We start from the raw sequence: 21087 nt of genomic DNA, 5'->3' as shown, positions 1-21087 counted from the left end.
TCCATCTCTACCTGAACCTGCTTGCTCTCCCAATGAGGTGTACAGGTGGCAGCGTTCAGTGAGATGCTCCATCCTCAAATGGATTGCCTGTGTTTAATCAACCAAAACTCATATCTCTCTGTGAAAACACACACACACACACACACACACACACACATATATATATTCTCCAATGAGAAAAAAGCTTCTGGTTGTCTGTATGCTGTGTTTTTTTTTGTCACAGTGTTTCCAAGTCATAGACAGAGGTCCTGAAAGTAAAATGGCTTTCATTTCAGTAACTGAGAAAGATGCTGTGTTTCTTTGTATTTGCCCCACTCGGAATTTCTTCATTTATCATAACAGGAGTTTAAATACAATGAGTCAATGAGAGAGTCAATGGGAGAAGGAGCCATATTGCTGTGTACACGTGTCTCTGTGAGTGAGTGTAAGTTAATGTGTGTGTGTGTGTGTGTATGCGTGCGTGTGTGAGTGGAAGGCAGCCAGTCTCCCTCACCATTGGCATTCCTCTCACCGCTCAGGCGAAGTAAAAAGTTCTTTCACTGGCACAGGGAGGAACAAAGAGACAAAACCAAAATCAAACAAACCCCAAACAGAGATTCATTGATAGACTTTGTGGCCATTTTGATGGAGTCATGCATAGTGACAAAAAGAATGAGGGGGCAGTGCACACTGTGGGAGCCATGCAGATGCCTGCTTGGATCCTGATGATGCAATCTGTGCATGACTATGAGCATATGAATGTGTGCGCCAATGGCATATCTATACACTACAGACAGGGCATTTCCTTTTTTAAACATCAGTTTTTGTTTCTCATTATAAGACCTGCATTGGGGCTCTCTGCTGGAGTGAGACTGCTCATGCAGTACTTTTCTCATGCCATTAACTGTGCCTCCATAAGCAATTATAGACACGTTTCCAGAATGAGGGGGCAGTGCATACTGTGGGAGCCACGCAGATGCCTGCTTGGATCCTGATGATGCAATCTGTGCATGACTATGAGCATATGAATGTGTGCGCCAATGGCATATCTATACACTACAGACAGGGCTTTTCCTTTTTTAAACATCAGTTTTTGTTTCTCATTATAAGACCTGCATTGGGGCACTCTACTGGAGTGAGACTGCTCATGCAGTACTCTTCTCATGCCATTAACTGTGCCTCCATAAGCAATTATAGACACGTTTCCAGCATCCCCCTCCTCCCCCCCCCCCCCCCCCCCCCCCCCCACACACACACACACACACCACACACTCCAATAACTCTCACTTTCCCAACAAGATGAGACCATCTAGTAAAAGAGGGTTGGGCTGAGATTGACTTACTTTTGGTTCCCAAATTAAAAGGAAGCATTTTTGCCCTTCTGACATCTGGCCCAAGACTTCAGTGCAGTGGAAAGAAGGGCCTTTTCCCACTCAGACTGAAGAATACCATCCCCAGCGCTCATAATTCTCCTGACAGATTGTCATACTGCTACTGCAGGGTTATAGAGTTCTCTCTGCCATTTCTGCTTTGTGTATGCATTTTTCAACACGCCTCCTTCCAGTTAGACAGCACAATCAGGTTAAATGTTGATCTGACCTCCTGACACAGTGCTTGACCTGACTTGGCGAGAGCCTTTCCTTCACTTGCACACTTGCTTATTCGGGTAATGTTGCTACACTCTCTCAGATTGGGGCGTCCACCTGGGTCAAGACTCAACTGTGGCAACTCAGTTTCAGGGACAGCCTCCTCTGTCATCAGGTTACCATGCCCTACACCTGTCCCAACAGTGCATTGCCCACACCCCCCCGCACTCCTCCCAGGAGCTGGCCAGAGACACCCAGGATATGACAGGGGAGCCAGGATCTGTGGGGGGCAGAAGGGTACAGAGGATTTTCACACAGCAGGATGTGGCGTGACATGAGCTTCTTCTCAGCGTTCCCTCGGTGTCCGGTCTGCTGGTGATCTCATGGTCCCACTCCCCAAAACCCCTCAATTGCACCTCATGTTCCATCCTTCCATCCACACTCAAGAGAAAGGGGCACAGTTTAGCAGCAAAATGCTTAGAAAGCTTTGTGATGAGTGTAGGTAACGTACACATATATATTTATGTAGGACTACTTGTAGATGATGTTTCAGAGTGGGAGGAGGGGGCAAGAGAGGGACGCAGCCCGTCTTGCTCTGGGCACACAAAACCCTCCCCCCCAGCCTTCCTCATCAGTCTTCTCCTTCATCACTAATCCCCACCTCCATCATAGAACAGTCATCTCCCTGCCTCCTCGAGACCATCATGCGTGCGAGATGGGAGAGAGGGCTCATCACTGCCTCATTGACTCGCATCTGAGAGAGAAAGCATAAGCAAGGCAGGAATTACTGATCTCTGCTCAGTGCTTAGAGCACACGCCAATCACATCGTACAGCCAGCCACTAGCAGCACACTGATCTGAGTTCAGGACTGGGACACTACAGGAAAAGGGTGACTGGAATATACCCTTAGTGTATTCAGCCCTGAATCAGGAGAGTGTGTGCATCGGCATTAGTGTGGTAAAAGGGCTAGCAGAGCGGAGAGGGACGCTGCTGTTCTCCCCTAGACTATCACACTTAACCTAGACTACTTCAGTAAATATCCAGATAAAATGCAGATACCACGGCCAGTGAAGGGGTCTTGGGGTTGGCAGGATGGAGCTGGGGGCCCTCACCTGCAGCTGTGCTGGTTCAAGTGCCTCCCTCTCTGTCTGCAGCTCTCCTGGCTTTGGCTGCAGCTGCACTGGCAGGATTTGGGGTCCACCACCCTCCTTCGCCCGGGACAGGGGGGACACTGTGGCCTCGGTGTGGGGGCAGGGGGCCTGAAGGGGAGAGAGAAGAGGAGAGAGATGGAATTAAGACACGGAGCTGTGCATTCCTGAGAGACATGGAGCTTGACAGTTCTGTGGAAGCCTCTGGCTTGCTGGGGAGGGAGAGCACAACCTTTTTGTTCCCCCAATTTGGAAGTCAAGTAAAAGTAGGCTCTGAAAGGGAGACTGTGGCCAAGTGACTTAATTGGGTGGAGAATCATTCTTTGCCTGGGCAGAAGTGTCTGCTCTTGGAGATGACAAACAGTGACTTTTGGACCAAATTACCCTGATTTCACACCTAGGAACCACTTCAGTTGGGGCACCAACAAGTGATGGATGGGAGGCAAGCAATATGCCATCTGAAGAGAGTCACTTCTGTTGGGACTGTCTCAGAATTAGCTACAGAATGAGCTACAGAATGCCACAGACAAAGGACTTGAATTCTCTCATTCAGCCACTTGGACGGGGATCAAAACAGGCAAGACCATTGCGCAACCGCACATACTCAACATTTGGAATTCAAAATATTCAAAAATCACTTGGGGAAGAAGGACAAAAAGACTGATACTACTGTTAGAAATGGGTGTGCAGAGCATCGATAAAGCACAGATTCATGTTTCAGAAGATAGATGGTGTGTGATGGTGTGAAAATTGTATGTCACAGTAACGTCACAGTAACGTCACAGCAATGCTGAGAGAATGTTATGTGTCAGCTGGGTGAACACATCGAGCATGAGAAACACACAGGAGAGGACATGCATGATTAATTATTCAGACAAGGCGAGGGCTGCTGACTTTTCACCATCATTTCTAGTTCAGCACTGTAAAATGACATGACCAAACAGGATATGTGATGAGACATTTTAAGAGCTTTTAAGTGCTTTATGCAACCTTATTTTTGGAATAGCCTGTAGTTTACTAAGGTCATCTCACTGCAATAACATCTGCACTCGCATAGTTGAACTGAAGTGAGAGAAACACAGTCCGCCAATACACTCACTTGTAGCCAACGGCTGTTTTCAGGACAAGTCACACAGTGCTCTACAGTGGAGCAGGCGCCCACTGGGGGACAGGCATAACTCCACAGATAAGCTGCAGGATTCATGATCGAAGTGAACCTGCTCACCCCTATCCCCCTATCCCCTGGTGGAACTAAACCAGTTTTTCCCACCACTGGCTCCTGGATAAAAAACATTACATTACATTATTGTCGTTTAGCAGACAGTCTTATCCAGAGTGACTTACATAGGTTACAGTTTTTTTTCAGATGTTGTCCATTTATACAGCTGGATATTTACTGAGGCAGCTCTGGGATAAGTAGCATGTCCAAGGATACAGTAGCAGTGCCTCAGTGAGGAATGGAACCAGCAACCTTTCAGTTACAAGCCGTGCTACTTACCACCATGCTGCATTGCCGCCCCTCATTATCAGTTCACAACACAGCCACAGTTGAACCCGGGCTGTCAACCTGAAACCCGCACTGAAGGCAAAAGCCTTAAACACTGAGCTGCTCAGGAGCCCTTCCATGGCTTGTTAAACTTGAATAACATATTTTACCACAGGCATCAGCTTCTTGTCTTTAATTCCCTGGAATGTGAAAGTGAGCAGCCCCCTCTGTCTTACTAAGGTATTGAGATCACCGTACAAGGGTTTGATTTTTCCACTTTTCTTTTGTTTGGGTTTGTCTCTCTCCCTCTGTCGCCCTCTCCTCTCTGGTCTTTCCTCCTGTCTTTGAGACAGAAACACTCCCTCAGTGATCTCTCCATCCCTCTCTCCAACCAGATGTTCTTTGCCATTTTTCACTCCAAACACTGCTTCTGAGCCTCTAAATACATTTCCGGAAGTAAGGAGCCCATCAATGCAAATCTGAGGAAATTAGACTCTCACTGCATTAAGTGTTTAAGTGTTTCTGGACTTTGCTGCTACAACCAAACTTTGATCTTGGAAATGGCTTCATAGCACAAAGCTCACAATGCTAACCCTATTGCAAGAGGCAAACATGCAACTTATATATAGCACTTACAGAATTCTTTGACAAATTGACTGTGATATCTTTTGGTCATATTTTTCATTTTATCTTAGGTGGTTCAGAGGATCTGTTCACTTCCTGTAGGCTTCACACAAAGTCCCTTGACGTCTGCCTGAAAACTCTGGTGTTGAGCAATAAATATGGAAAAACAAGTAGGAAACTCATTCCCACACACACACTCTCCAGCATCATCGTCACACACACTCCCTTGGACAGAGCACATACCTGCCAGCTGCTACCTTAAGGTCTTTCTTTAGTCTGCAAGGAGAGAGAGCAAGAGACAAAAACAGAGTGAGAGAGTGTGGGAGAGAGAAAAACAGAGCTAGAGCACTTGAACAACAGACCCATAAAGGGATGCATGCCCAGGGCATAGCCAGCCTGCTTAAGAGCAAAGAATGCTGTGACATGCCCTCACAGGTAAACAGCAGCATGTGAGTGTGTAAACATCGTTGCTCTGAACATCTGATAGGAGCTGATATTGCTATATGACATTCTAATGCTGTATGACATTCTATAATGGATGTCATCCCACCATCTGAAGCTGAACCTCAGAAAAACAACTGCTCTTCATCCCAGCCGGCCCTTCCCCCCTGCAAGACCTCTCCATCACCGTCGATGGCACCACAATACTATCCTCTCAGTCAGCAAAGAGCTTGGGCGTCATCCTCGACAGCAACCTGGACTTCAAGGAGTACGTTGCTCGCACGTCACAGGCCTGCCGATTCCTCCTCCACAACATCAGGAGGATTCGTCCGTTCCTGACAACATACACGACACAGCTCCTTATCCGGGCCACAGTGCTCCCTCACCTGGACTACTGCAACGCTCTCCTCGCAGGCCTCCCAGGCTGTACCACCCAGCCTCTGCAGCTCATCCAGAACACAGCTGCCCGACTAATCTTCAACCTCCCCAAATTCTCCCATGTTACTCCCCTGTTTAAATCCCTCCACTGGCTTCCTGTCGCTGCCAGGATCAGATTCAAGACCCTGACCCTCGCCTTCTCTGCAATCAACAGGACAGCCCCTACCTACCTCCAAGAACTCATCCAGCCCTACACACCAGCCCGACCCCTGCGCTCAGCAGCAACTGGACACCTCGCTCCTTGCATGGTCAAGGCAGGAGGTGTTCGTTCTGCCAGACATCAGCGTTTCACCTACATCGCTCCCCAGTGGTGGAATGAACTCCCTGTCCTGCTACGGACAGCTCCATCATCCCATTCCTTCACACGGGGTCTGAACACGCACCTCTTCAGACTCTACCCGGACTGACCCAGCACACAATTGCTGCCCCCCCCCCCCCAATCAGTGCTGTTGTAAATTGCTGTGTGCTTTTTGAATTGTTTCTTGTCGCCGCCTTTACTCTGACACTCATTGCGCTGTTTGAAGTTGTTGAAGTCTGCTGTTTGAAGTTTGAAGGTGTATCGTATTAGTTGCCCTATATGCTGTAGTTGTACAAATCAGATAGTACTGTGTCCTCAAACAGACCTTGCTCTCAGCTGAGAACTACTGTCTCATTGTGGAACTGTACACATCCTGTCCCCATACTGTGGACTATACTTACTGTATGCACTTTTGTATGTCGCTTTGGATAAAAGCGTCTGCTAAATAAATAAATGTAAAATGTAAATGTATAATGGGGCCCAATACAACAATGCTGCACAGAAGCAGAGAGTATGTGTATGTGTGTGTGTGTGTGTATGTGTGTGTGTGTGTGCGCATGCTCACCTGCACTCACACTGGCTGTGCTCAGTGAAGGGGAGCTGGACCAGCTCGTGCTTCATGTAGGAGGTCCTCATCAGCTGCAGGGGATAGACGGGGACATGGGGGCTGTTACAGCATCCTACGACATGGCACAAATTATGGGCAGACTGAAGCTGGCTGGTGCTCGCGGGAAGAGCGTGAACCATGATTCAGCAAACCGACTTCCCCTCACGGGCACCACTGTGTGAGAGGAGATAAGACCAGCGCTCTTCCGCTTCCTGCCCATCCCTTTCCCGCTATTCAATGACAACAGCGTGTGTGAGCATACCGTGAGGGGATGTGTGTGTGTACCTCCACAGTAAGGGTGTGTGTGTGTACCTCTACAGTGAGGGTGTGTGTGTGTGTCTGTGTATACTTCTACAGTGAGGATGTGTGTGTGTACCACTACAGTGAGTGTGTGTGTATGTGCATGTGTGGTGCACCTCTACAGTGAGGGTGTGTATGTGTGTGTGGGTGGGTGTGTGTGTGTCTCTATAGTGAGGATGTAGGTTTGTGTGTTACATTCACAATGAGGGTGTAGGTGCGTGAGCGTGTGTACTTCCGCAGTAAGGGTGTAGGTGTGTAAGTGCGTGCACCTCCACAGTGAGGGTGTATGTGTGGGTATTATCACAGTGAGAGTGTAGGAATGTGAGTATGTGTACCTCAACTGTGAGGGTGCAGGTGCATGAGTGTGTGTACCTCCACAATGAGGGTGTAGGTATGTGAAGGTATGTACTGCCACAGTGAGAGTGTAGGTGTGTATGTGTGTGTACCTCCACACTGAGGGTGCAGGGGTGCAAATGTGTATGCCTCCATGGTGAGGGTGTAGGTGTGTGTGTGTGTGTGTACCTTCACAGTTAAAGTGTAGGTATGTGAATAAGTGGACCTCCACAGTGAGGGTGGAAGTGCGTGAGCGTGTATACCTCCAAAGTGAGGGTGTAGGTGTGTGAGGGCACACACTCCAGTGCCTCATCGGAGCAGCAGCCCCCACAGCGGCGCAAGGCAACACAGGAGGGCAGGAAGAGGTGTTGTGTCTCCCGGGGGAACTCCCTCCATACCTCCACCAGAGTCTCTCTTGGCTGGCACCCACTCAGACTGTACACCTCCAGCCACTTCAGCACTGAGGGAGAGAGAGCTGTTACACACTTCACTAAAACACATACTCACTCTCTCTCACACACACACACACACACACACACACAGCTATTACACACTACACACCGCACAATAGTAGTCCAAGAGTTGTGCATGACTCAAAGATTTTAAGTCAACTGATAAAGCTACATAAACAGCATGGAAAGCACATATACAACACTTTTGGTTTCATTTCCATTGAGATGGCCAGCACTAACTAACCTGGTTGCTTGCTAATCATTTTATCATTTTGCTTGATAAATTTGCTCATTTGCTGTTACCCTTCATGTTCTTTCATTATACAATCTTACCTGACCTTCTCCCAGTCATCAGGTCCCTGATCAACACCTCAGCTACCCACCCTTTGTGATTCCTCTACCTTCAAGCAAGGCCCATGTCACACCCTTCCTCAAGGAACCAACTACCACCCAGTCTCCCTGCCCTCTTTTCTCTCTAAAACCCTTAAACATGCCCTTTCCTATCATTTGTGCCAGTTCCTCTGGCCTCAGGGTTCCCAACTTGTTGAAAGCAGTTCTTCTGTAGGCCTTTATGCAGCCTTCAACACAGTGAGGCATCATGTCCTTCTGTCTACCCTGGCAACCACGGCCATCTCAGGCACTGTTCTCAGCTGGATGTGATCCTACCTCTCTGGACACTCCTACCAGGTAGCCTGAAGAAGGGTCAAATCAACCCCTTGAAGTCTTTTAGCAAGAGTCCTGAAGGGCTCTGTGCTTGGCACCCTTATGTATATGAGATTGTTTGATTCTGTTATTTCTTTGCAGGGTTTCTCATATCACTCATATCATCTCATATCTCATATCACTGTTATGCTGATGATACCCAGCTGTGTCTCTCTTCCCTCCATCTAATGGTCATGCATTTTAGCTTGTCGAGCTAGAGTCTAATCATGGATGTGTTATCATCACCTGGAGTCACAAAGACATGGAGCCTCTCCATATCCCTGTCAAATCCTCTTTTCCAGGACCTGTCCATCATATGATGTCAGCCTTTTGGATAGCTGACAGCCTTTGGGTGACACTTCACAGTAGGCTGACTGCAGAACCTTCCTCTACAACATCCAAAGAATCCATCCCTTCCTCTACACTAATATAACCCAGCTCCTGGTCCAGACCCTGGTACTCTCTCATCTGAGCTACTGCAATTCCCTCCTTGCTGGTTTCCCTCCATGTGAAATCAGACCCCCCTGCAGCTCATCCAGAGTGCTGCTGCTGGACTGAATCACCATCCAGCCACATACTTGCATCTCCTGATCTCCCTCCACTTCCTACTTGGTAATGGCTCAAATCAGTTTCAAAATAGTTTCATGAGACTGATGGCCAGCGAGGGGAGTGGATCCCCTTTATCTTCAGTTGTTCATCAGACCCAGGTCATCCAGGTCACTCCATTCTGCAGTCCCTCCATACCTGGAAAATCCTAGCACTTAAAACTTTATCATATGGAAAGAAAATAGAACTGGGGAAGCAACAGTGATAAATGCAAACACTTCCAGACTAAACTATCCTCAAATATTATACCGCTCTAGTTGGGACTGGGATGCCAAATCTGAATATTCTCAATCTTTTTTTTTTCTGAAAGCCAAGCAACAAGTGGAACATAATGAGCTCTCCAGCTCCTTTCTGCCTCATTGGTTTGATGCTCAGATATACCAGTGCATTGCTGTATATCACATTTCCCCTCCTGTAATCCTTCTGTTCCACAACCTCATCAAACTCACAGAGAGAGGGCATTCTCTGCCACATGCACACAGGCACTCCATTCAGAATATACATACACACACAGATTCAAACTTTACACTAACATAGAACATATGGCTCTAACATAGCACAGCCTGCTCTAACATACTACACTATACTAATGTAGCATACACTGCTCTAATGTAGCACACTGCTCTATCAAAGTACATTATGCTTTAATGTAGTACACTGTTCTAATGTAGTGCACTAATGCTCTAATGTAGTATACTATGATCTAACATAGCACACTCTGCTCTAATATAGTACTCTCAGTTATTCATTATTCATTAAATATCCACACATATATACACTGCTCAACACAAACACACACACCTGTGCACACTGTCTATACTCACTACTCAACACATACATACACTATGCACTCATACATGTGCATACTCTTACTACTCAACATATACATGCACACATAATCTCTCTCTCACTCATGTACAGACATGCTCACTACACAAGAAAAACATACACACTTGGTCCTGCACCCTCTCTGTAACACTCATTATGTGAATGTAGAATTCAACACACACACACACACACACACACACACACACATACACACACATAGAGTACTGCAAACACAGTGAGGAGAAGACCAGCACCTTCTCTGGATCTGTGATTTTCGGCAGGCTGCCAGTGAGCCAGCTGGAAGAGGGCAGAGAGGAGAAGTCAAGTACGGTGGTGGGGGATGCACAAAAACAGCACACAGTCAAGGCAGTAATGACAGTATGGAACTGACAGAGAAGATGGAAGTTGTCTGTTTGAGATAAAGGGCTGTGATCTTGCAGAGGCCTGCCAACATCAAGGTGACAACTGCAGGCAGTGAGAGGCAGCATTACAGAAAGACATAAAGCTATCATAGTGAGGTTTTTTTGCAAAGCAGCTCATTTGGAAGGATTGGTGACATTGACATATGCATATGTTCATCTGTGTGGGGGGAGTCATGGCAGAAACAGGAATGAAAAGGACAGAGAGTGTCAAGCTGAGGATACACACAGGACAATGGGTACCCTGCCTTAAAATCTACTTCAAAAATTGGACTGATGGCTGTGATGTCAGTTCTGATTAAAAATAATGAGCAGATGAATTTCAGTAACCAAGAGGCAGAAGGAGGTAAGGAGGGACATATGAGCTAAAGTAGGTGAGAAGATGGGACAGAGCCATGGAGCTGAAAGAGGCCTTATGTATGCCGACGGTGACGTTCCTCAACGCATGTGAGTCCGAGTTCAAATTTCTTGCCAACAGACGCGCAGCCCAAAAATAAACTGCAAAAACAGGCACCTGAAGCAAAAATAACGCTGCATTTGGGTTTCGTCACCATGGGATCTCACAGAATGGGGATGGGCTGTCAGTCCACTGTGTCAAACCAGGGTTTAGTCTTTGTGTCTTATTGTCTACAGCAATATCCATATTTTGACTGTGCTCTGTGTTCGCACAGGCACAATGCCCTTACAATTACGAATACATGCATGCACATGCACAGACACACACACACAAACACACACACACGGTTAAGTCCAGTCTTTGGCACAGGGAAACCATCTAGAGAATGTAGACTTTGCCCTTTTTCTCTCCTCCTCTCTGCTCGTTTCTGGCTTTGCCCAGTTCCTCTGTGAGCAAATGTGTGTGGTCTTCTGCATGCATGTAAAAGTGCGGGTGAGAACAGACCATTTTCAGCCTCTTGCGATATACTCTTGCCTGTTGGTGTGTGTGCATATATGTGTATGTGTGCGTTGTGTGGGTTTAAATAAACATTATTTGTAGGTATTTGTGTCAAATTCTGCCTATCACCCTTGACAAGGACTGCAGCTAAATAACAGATGACACTGTATCAGGTGTCACAATAGATGGAAAGTGCTCATTTAGACAGTACACAGCTTTTTCTCTGGTGCAGACTGTGTGTGAGTCTGTTTGTGGCGAGCGGTTTATGGTTTGCACGTCCCTTGGCAAGGATGCATGCCACGGCGGGTCATCTCTCCTGCTCTGACCGCATGGCACTTTCCCCAGTTAGGAGCAGAAACCTCCCTCCCTATCAATTGCTGCAGATGACACCTCTCTTCCTGGAAAAAGACATAACAAAAAACTAAAAAAAACATGAGAGCAACACAGATGGCTGGCTAAAGGGACAGACCCTGCCTGGTCCTCTGCTTCCTAAGCACTGTTCTCAAGTGAGACGCCGAGACGGGGCTGGGAGTTGCTTTTAATGGTCACCTGAGTGTGTGTGTGTGTGTGTGTGTGTGTGTGTAAAAGTTAGTTTTCTAAACATTTGAACATGCTTTCAAATTCCTCTTATTTGGAAACTTCTGCATTTGGACAGTCAGTAGAGTTTCCCCAACTGTGTTCAGCCTCCAGGTGTACTTGGGTCATTATAGAGTCACGTGCTGTTAACAACCTGGTCTTCACCTTGGCCCTTATCTGATGAAATTGGCAGGAATGTACCCCCCTGTCTCCATCACCAGACACACACAGACATACACACACACGCACGTACACACACGCACGCACGCACACCCACACAAACAGGTATGCAGCAGAGCCTTATAGACCATACCTAGACATGGATGGATACACAAACACACAAGAAAGACAGAGGATAGCACATTCAGCCCCAGCTGCATGAAAATCCAGGAGGAACTGTGACACGGGGTAACTACCATGACAGCAGGGGTGCAGTGGGGGAGAATTCACTTCTCCAAAAAATTACATTAACTAATAACTCAATCCAATGCTGCACAAACCAAATCAACGTGCCTGGGAACAAAACTGGTCACTGCTAACCAGTGTACATATCCCAAAGTGGATCTATTAGGATATACTTCATTACTGAGATATTATCATACGCTATGACCAGGTCCAGCTCAGATTCCCCTTTAGATATGCCCGGTGATGTAAACATGACCTCCAATGATGCACTGCAGTGACGTATGCTCTCACCTATGCATGATCTTAACCATGTTCTGTGAATGCTGGTGTCCGTGCATTTGAAGCCCCACTTTATATGTGTGTGTGTGTTTGTGTGTTTGTGTGTGTGTGCATACAAAGGAAGTGCCCAAAGGTTACCGCACCCATGTCAACACAGCAGGGTCGGCACATATCTAAGTGTGTGTGTCCTGGTGGCCAGTGCGGTCAGTAACACGGCCCCGCTCACTGTTTTGCAATGTGAGTGAAGAGTCAACAACTCCCCCTCCTCTCACTCAGCACCAGGGCTGTTGTGCAACAACCCCCACCCCAACAACTCCCACCACACCCCACCAAGACTGCAACACAACTCCTAACATTAAGCCAGAGAAACTGGCACTGCCACACACAGAAACCCACATACACATTCCATTACATTGTTGTCATTTGGCAGACGCTAGAGCAACTTACATAGGTTACATTTTGTACATGTTACCCATTTATACAGCTGCATATTCACTGAGGCAATTCTGGGTTATGTACCTTGCTCAAGGGTACAACAGCAGTGTCCCAGAAGGAAATCGAACCAGCAACCTTTCAGTTACAAGCCCTGCTCCTTACCACTATTCTACACTGCCAACTCATCTTTAAAAGCAGAGCCTGCACACACACACACACACACATATATACACACACACACACACAGACACACACACACACACACACACACACACACACACATACACATATACTCAGATTCCTTCATCTGCTTCAGCTGCATCTGAAGTAGACCTACACAACTGCACTGGGTCCAATCATCCAGGCGCATGGCTTCTCCTACCACTGCTATACCGTTGACACCCAGCTCTCCCTCTCGTTTCAACCTGATGACCTCACTGTCTCAGTGCAGATCTCTGCCTGTCTTTCAGATATCCCAGTCTGGATGAAGGAGTGCTACCTTCAACTCAACATATCCAAGACTGAGCCCCTAGTCATCCCAGCCAGCCCATCGATCCAGCACGACTTCACCGTTCAGCTCAGCTCAACAACACTGACTGCATCTAGGTCAGCAAGGAACCTGTGGGTAGTGATTGATGACCAGTTAAAATTTATTGACCACATCGCTACGACTACCAGATCATGCAGATTTGCCCTGTACAACATCAGGAAAATCAGACCCTACCTATCCGAGCATGCCGCGCTGCTCCTTGTCCAGGCACTGGTAATCTCAAGACTGGACTACTGCAATGCTCTTTTGGCCAGCCTACCTGCATGCACTATTAAACCTCTGCAGTTGATACAGAATGCGGCTGCATGTCTGATTTTCAGCCAACCAAAAAGGGCTCATGTTACACCTTTCTTGGTTGCACTCCACTGGCTCCCTGTAGCTGCCTGGATTTTGTTAAAGGCCTTGATGCTCACGTACAGAGTGACCAGCAAAACTGCACCTAAGTACCTGAATTCACTAGCTGCAACCCTATGTTCCCTCCTGACTCCTACGCTGTGCCACCAAACAGTGCCTGGTGGTCCCATTGCATTGTAGCGCTAAATCACTATCCAGGACTTTTTCCGCTGTTGTCCCCCGGTGGTGGAATGAACTTCCACGCCTCATCTGTTTTGCTGAGTCCCTCTCTGTCTTCAAGAATCATCTGAAGACACAGCTCTTCTGCTGTCACCTGAGCACCTGAAACACTTCCCCCCTAAAGGAACTTCTCATGACTAAAACTATCTCCTTCTAAACTATAAAATAAATTTTAATAAATAAATAAACAAATTGTAATGGTTTAACAGACTCATTAGCTTTACCTGCTAGTTTGTACCTTGCCCGGCCAACCTTTGGAACTTTGTCATGAAGTGCTTCTAATATTGTTGGCTCTGTATGTTTTTTTCACTTGTGTTGTATTGTACCTCACTGGTAAGTCACTTTGGATGAAAGCGTCTGCCAAATGAATAAATGTAAATGTAATGTACATGTGAAGTCTACCATGCTGGAGAGCACAGTTGTGTGAGGGATAACAGAATTATGGCTGAAAAACCAGGTCCCTCCGACTTTGGATGCTGTGCTTGCACTCCCATCCTGAAGCTCTGAGTCTCCTCCAACCTCAGTGCCCGGTGTGCTGACATATAACCCCATCTTTCATACATGTACCCAGCGTTCTTCTATCCCACTCATACATTGTTAATGTCATTATCTCTTTAGACATACTACACACTTCTGCTCATGAGTGAAGGATGACTAAATCTGTACTGAATGGGCCATGCTGCCATCTGCCCACCCAGGGCTTGTTTTTCCTGTGCAAGTGTGTCTGCACCAGCGCCACTCCCTCAGCTGAGCTGAGGGACACGTCCACACACAGCCTCCATAATTATCTCTAATGAGTGACTGGCCTTACACGCTGCCAGCCCAGATGCTGGTGTGTGGATGGTGGAGGGGCTGGAATGGTTCAACTCCTACACCCTAAAGGAATGGGTGGCAGTGTAGCATAGCAGAGAGAAGGACTTGTGACCAAAGGGTTTCTGATTTGATTCCACAGCTGCCATACCCTTGGACAAGGTACTTCACCCAAAATTGCCTCAGAAAATATTCAGCTTTATAAATGGATAACATGTAAAAACTGTAACCTATGTACGTCACTCTGGATAAGAGTGCCTGCTAAAGATAATAACGTAATGTAATGTACTCCTAGAGCAAAGCTCCACTAAAACACTGCCACGTAGGGCTGGGCAGTATATTGACTTTTTAAGGTATATCGATATACTTTCAAACGAGATATAGGATAAGACAATACCGTTTCTATTGATATAGTTTGATGTTGCGTTACATAACCCGTTCCTTCCATAAAGCTGTGCCAGTGTTTGCATCTCTCCTCTCTCACACTCTCCACGCAACCCTGCCCCCACTCTCCCTCTGCATCTGTGTGCAAACCCGGTGTTCTGTCGATTTGTCCTACCTTATGGAAATGTCCCACTGTAGTGTAGATTGATAGTCATATCTATTGATATTGGCTACCCTATCGGGAAATACTACTGCAAGTAGGTTGTACTACCTTAGAATCCAAAAAAGTTGGTCATTCTTTTTTACCTTATCAGAAAATGGTTCTAAGCTAATTACATTATTGTTTTCATTAATTCATCCAACAGCAATTTCAAAAATGCCGTCAAGTAAATTTTAATAATAGGCATAGCCTAGTTACAGTTTATGTGATGGATAAATTGTATGTATTTCAATAGTCTAGTTTACATGCTGACGTGTAATTTTGTAGTCTAGTTCGTCCATCAACACACTCTAATCAATACCCATGTAAAACTTTAAGTAGCATATTTTGATATTCTAAACCTTGCCAGAAAAGACAACCAGGATATAACAATGTTTTGTTATGTTCTGAATGTTCTGATAGTCTGAATTACCTTATCAGAAAGTGCTACCAACATAAACCTATTTTTATTTAATATATGCTATTTATTTTAGATATTTTTTCATTTACATGTTGATATATTGTGCAGCTGTATATTTTCAAACAGGGTAGGCCTGTTGTTATTTTTTGTTCGGTTTACATTTTTATTGTTATTTGCACAGCTGTGTGTTTTGTTAAGCAGGATAGAAAAACCTGTAATTCACTGCCCATATTAAATAAAAATAGGCCTATTTATTTTATATAATTTTTCATTTACATGTTTTGCAGTTGTATATTTTCAAACTGGGAAGGAAACCCTGTCTTTGCATTTTATTTTGATCACAGTCTGTTTTAATAAAAGTGCTTGTGACATCTCACATGTGGCTTTGACTTACTACTGAACATTTAGCCCACTTCATAGACAATACCAAGATATATATCGTGTATTGCCATTCAGCCTATAAATACCGAGATATGATTTTTGGTCCATATTGCCCAGTCCTACTGCCACGTGATCACACTTAACAAGCTGCAATATGCTGATAATACAGTACACCATTATATTTTCTGTGTCACAAATCAAGAGCCAGCCATAACATCTGTCAAATGCGGTGCACAGTCGAATTAGACTCCATTGCATTTTGTGCTATATTTCAGTACATGGCTCAAGCCAGGCTTGGCAGATCCAGTCCTTGAGAGTGTCCTTCAATAGCAGCCAAGACCTGGAGTTTTCAAAAATGATGAAAAAACCAACACACGCTCTAATCCTGACTCAAATTATGACATCACCACCCAGGACTGGTGGTATGGGGGTGCTTAGGGGTGCATTGCACCCCCAGACAGACATTTACATTTATTCATTTAGCAGACGCTTTTTATCCAAAGCGACTTACATCGGTTACAGTTCTTACAATGTTATCCATTTATACAGCCGGATATTTACTGAGGCAATCGTGGGTTAAGTACCTTGCCCAAGGGTACAGCAGCAGTGTCCCAACGGGGATCGAACCGGCAACCTTTCGGTTACAAGTCCTGCTCCTTAACCACTATGCTACACTGCCGCCCCAGACCTCAGTGCTCCCTCAGTAGTCTCTTTATATATGGATTGCAATTTCACCCCTCTGTATTTTCACCTGGGGCCAGGCCTGTCACCACCATGCTTTGAATGAAATGGGGGTGAAGGCAGACAGTGCTACAGTCATAGAGGAAAACAGGTTTTGCTGGAAGAGCATTGGGGTAAATGTGGTCACCTCTTGGGGATGGGTGGTGTTGGGAAGATGATTTGTCCTGGTGGAATGAAAGGCAAGACCCATACTTTGTGGGTCTTGTCCTCAAAGACAGCTATGCGCAGATGCCAGCCTAGATCCCCCAGTGCAGCTCAACGGTGGACTGCAGATTGGGCAACAGGAAGTGACGTAAAGCCCATCCTGCAATATGCCCAACATCTTTCACAGCCTTACATACACCTGCCAGGCAAATGAGATGTCTGGACTACAACCAGGTACCAGATGGTCAGCATTGTGCCGTGTGGAGTGCTGACTAAGACCAAAGTCTGCAGGGGCCACATGTGTACCATGCGAGAAACTGCTGCTGCCCTCTGCAAAACTGTACTGTTATACAAATGGGAGGAGTTCCCTGTGCTACCCAGAACACATGTATTTGCTAAACAAATGCATCCTGATGGTAATCAACAAACCAGTGGGGGGTAAAATCAATGAGTTAAAAATGCTCCTTTAACAGGATTCATAAAGCAACAATCCTTCGTTTGAAGCAAAGAGCTACTCTCAATAGAAACAAATGGAACTCCGTTTTCACAGCAGCCCTTAGCCAAATACTTTAATAATACGAAAAATTCCTAACCCTCGCTTCGTTGTTACTCAGATTGAGTGACCGGTTAACTATGTCGAGTGAAAACAAACATCCATGGCTCTTTGCAGGGCACTGCCGAGAGGGTGTGGGGGAGTAAACAGTGGCCGGGCGGAGTTTGCCGGCCGTGAAAAGTTTTCGGGTGATGACACGCGCGCGCGATGTAAGGGAGAGAGCAGAAGCGTCCTTCCGCCACCCTGCATCAATCACAGTTAACACGTAGCCCGGCACAACCATTTTCCTGAGAACATTACACCTACTCAGCCTCCCACCGAGCCGCGATGCACAAGATGAGCAGAGAGATTTCTTCGCAGCATCATCCGGTAGTCAAACCTGAGGCGTGCAGGAATTCTTTAACCGGTCACCCAAACAAATACTTATACTGCAGATATATGCACCTACACAGTGACACCTTGGGTGACGCAAGGACAAACAAAACACTAGAGACGGCAGTCTAGACACACTAGACAAAGTTTGAATCGGCTACATTATCCACACATACAGATATTGGTAAAGCAGCGTTTTAAAAAGACGTTTATGCACACGTATGACAGCTGTGAAGGCAGTTTACTTATGTAACCATACTAAGGAATTATAACATCATTTCAAAGATCGCTACACACAGACTAAACAAAGAAAGTCAAGGGTGGCAGTAGTTAAAAAAGGAAAATATCCCCGGGTCGCAGATGAGTAATCACCGTCTAAACGCATTTTTCGATTTGGCCTAATTCTTACGGTGCCAAAGGGGATAATCCACGACCAAACAGTACTACGCGTTCTTGGAAGAAAGACGGTAAACGTAAATAAAATGTTCAACTTGGTATGTGAATTTAGCGACTGTCTGGTGAGGCATAATAGGGTTTAGCTATCACTGTGCAGTCACGTACACCACCGGCTCGAATCAGCGATTAAACGAAGTACCTGCCAGTCACTTGCGGCGATAGTATTGTGTCCGAATTTAACATGATAATAAAGGCGTTTTCCAAAGACGATGTAGCACTGCACTGTTGCAGAAGGAATGGCCTACTGTATTTATGATGAGAAATGTCAGTGACTGCAAAGGTAAATAAACGCGAAAATCGTAAACGCTGAACGACGTTAACGCACCGTGTACAATGTGACATTCACTTCATGAGAGGACTGTGCTTTACGAGGTAGCAGGTAATTGTTCCCGAAGTTGCCAACATAAGCACGGCATTAAAAAAACAGTCCCGCATCCAGCGTTGCTAGTCCTAGCTGTTTTTGAAAACCGCAAATATATGCAAGCCAAAACTGTACATTCATATTTCTTTTTACATACCTTGGCATAAGACGTGGGCATTCTGGTAACCAAGACGAACTGAAACATTCCTAGAATAACTTGAAGCTTAATCCCCATTGTTAAGGTTTCCAAAAGGGACACAAAGTCCAAACCTTTCTGTAAATTAACTTATTTGTTGAATTTCCTTTCTTCTTTTATCTTCTTCTTTGTATTTTAACAATTACTGGATATGTTTAAATCCATAATATCCATCGCCTGAGGCGATTAGCCGAAACCGAGGTACAGGATAATATTTCGAAACCACACAGTGTAATCGCAGCTCCTGTCAGTCCACATCGCACTAACACACGAAAATGAAGTGAATACAGAAATCTGTTTAATTCACAAATGAGTTCAGATACGTGAGTTCAAACACGCTGCTAATTCCTTTCAACCAGCTATTAAAACTAACCCAACATACAAGATTATTTCCGTGTATACCGATTCAAAATATTAAAGATTACAGCCAGCTATCTTAAAGTCAACAGGGTCATTAAACTATTTAGAGCAGATATACATTGTCCCGCTGCCTTCCCACTTTGCTAGATGAAAAATAAAAATTTCGGGGTCTGTGGGTATCGTTTTATAGTATAGGCTCGCCAGCTCTGTGAAAATTACCGAGAACGCGTCAAAAGTCCTTGAACAGACAGCGGGAGTGAGAGGTTTATTTTGTCAATACAGGTCCATTCAAAATCCGTGGGAATAGTTGGTAACGTTGCAGGTTATCCTGAAATGTGCATGTAAGGACACATTTTCCTTCTTTCCAATTGACCGGTTCCGGCTTTTAATCCCCTCCGGGTAGTACGTTTAATCGTAAGTAGGAGTTTAAACCGTTTATTGTCGCCTTAGAATTGAATAGCGAAATACACTAATTACATTAAATTCATATTTTGGAAGAAAAATTTTTCAGAGCAGGGAGCTGGCATTTTACGTTTCGACAGCCGATGAATTAAGCATTAAATGGAGATTGGTTCTTCATTTAGCTTGTCCCTTCTTATTTTCCTTGTCCTTGAAAACAAAATAAATACGGGCGCAACTCTAAATCCACGTAACCGTTTCGTTGTCAACTTTGATTTTTTTGTGGAGAGAAGCACGTTTGCGCACAGGAACAGTTACAGGTGTAATATCCCCCTCAAAGCGTCAGTCAGTCAATCATTTACTCTCACTTTCTTTAACTGCTCTGTCTCTCCGTCTTCCCTTAATTAGCCGATTTAGAAAGGGGAGGAGATAGAAGGGGCGGTTAATGCCTCTTTAAAACGGTTTGTTGCTGCTGGTTCACAGCTTTCCACTCCCACCACACACACAGGTCTGGCGATACAGCTTTTCTCCTTCGTAACATAAACAAACCTCTCAAACATCAAACAGTAACTCGATTAAACTCAATTTATTTACAAAGTGTTACACACATGCGTAAAATACAATGTTACAACATTAAAGGCCAGAATGTTGCAATATGAATCTAGTGCTACCCCGTCCTATTCTCACTCCAGTCACTGGAAACAAATAGCAGTGGGAATACTTAAATATCTAAAAACAATATTGCAAATTTGTAACCTGGAAACTTCTCTGTACAGATTCTGAAGTAATGAGGTGACACGTTTAGATAAGGTCATGTTAACAGTGTCCATGTTAAGCCTTCTTGAGGTCTGAAGTGGGAAATGCTTTTTAACTGCTGAGATGAACAGAGCTTCAATCGTAAATACATTAAATATATTTCCTAACAGTCTGACTGAGACACTCTCAGTAAAGTTGCACACAATGTCACAAACACCAAATCTTTCATAGAGCAGAATCCAGACGAAACTAGGTTTTCACATTCAAAAATGTATGAAGGGAAAGGGGAAGAAGTGCTGTGATTTAATGACTTAGTGTGTGAGTTTGAGAGACAATGAACCCCTGAAAAGGCACTTCTTTCAAAAGATTTTAGTTTTTCTTCAGAAATGTGATCAGTTGTGACATCCTTGAGCTGAAATGACACGGTCATTAAACATTTCATGGTCAAATGACGTGACCGTTAGCAACCCGTACACTGGAGAATACAAAGAAATACCGCAAGTTCTGGGCCATATTAATATTTGTACAAGCAACAATATTAGGCTGAAACTACATTCTAATTAGATTCTGAAGCATGAATTCCAGAATTCCCT

The 21087-nt window shown here is 45.2% G+C and overlaps 1 protein-coding gene across 2 annotated transcripts; it reads right to left on the bottom strand.

The window, feature by feature from the left end:
- Window positions 1–2226: 2226 nt before the first annotated feature.
- Window positions 2227–19091, bottom strand: vegfba (vascular endothelial growth factor Ba). 2 transcript variants are annotated; one of them, XM_036549129.1, is made up of 8 exons: window positions 18941–19091; window positions 10084–10126; window positions 7505–7701; window positions 6567–6640; window positions 5068–5100; window positions 4459–4542; window positions 2679–2825; window positions 2227–2319 (listed from the first exon to the last, which is right to left on the bottom strand). In XM_036549129.1, exons 1-8 carry the CDS (start codon window positions 19016–19018, stop codon window positions 2298–2300), a joined length of 678 nt encoding a protein of 225 aa, XP_036405022.1. In that variant the 5' UTR covers window positions 19019–19091; the 3' UTR covers window positions 2227–2297. The 2 variants fall into 2 exon arrangements, with proteins under 2 accessions (XP_036405022.1, XP_036405023.1); XM_036549130.1 differs by lacking the exon at window positions 4459–4542.
- Between the last annotated feature and the right edge of the window lie 1996 nt (window positions 19092–21087).

Source organism: Megalops cyprinoides, chromosome 16 (assembly GCF_013368585.1).
Source record: "Megalops cyprinoides isolate fMegCyp1 chromosome 16, fMegCyp1.pri, whole genome shotgun sequence".
NCBI classification, from domain to species: domain Eukaryota; kingdom Metazoa; phylum Chordata; class Actinopteri; order Elopiformes; family Megalopidae; genus Megalops; species Megalops cyprinoides.
This window is presented reverse-complemented; position numbering and strand designations above follow the sequence as displayed.

Coding starts and splice junctions, on each gene's coding strand:
- vegfba (XM_036549129.1), bottom strand. CDS start 19,018: ATGGGGATTAAGCTTCAAGTTATTCTAGGAATGTTTCAGTTCGTCTTG. Junction 7,702..10,083: donor AAATCACAGATCCAGAGAAG/GTGCTGGTCTTC, acceptor TCTCTCCCTCAG/TGCTGAAGTGGCTGGAGGTG. Junction 2,320..2,678: donor TTGAACCAGCACAGCTGCAG/GTGAGGGCCCCC, acceptor TTTCTCTCTCAG/ATGCGAGTCAATGAGGCAGT.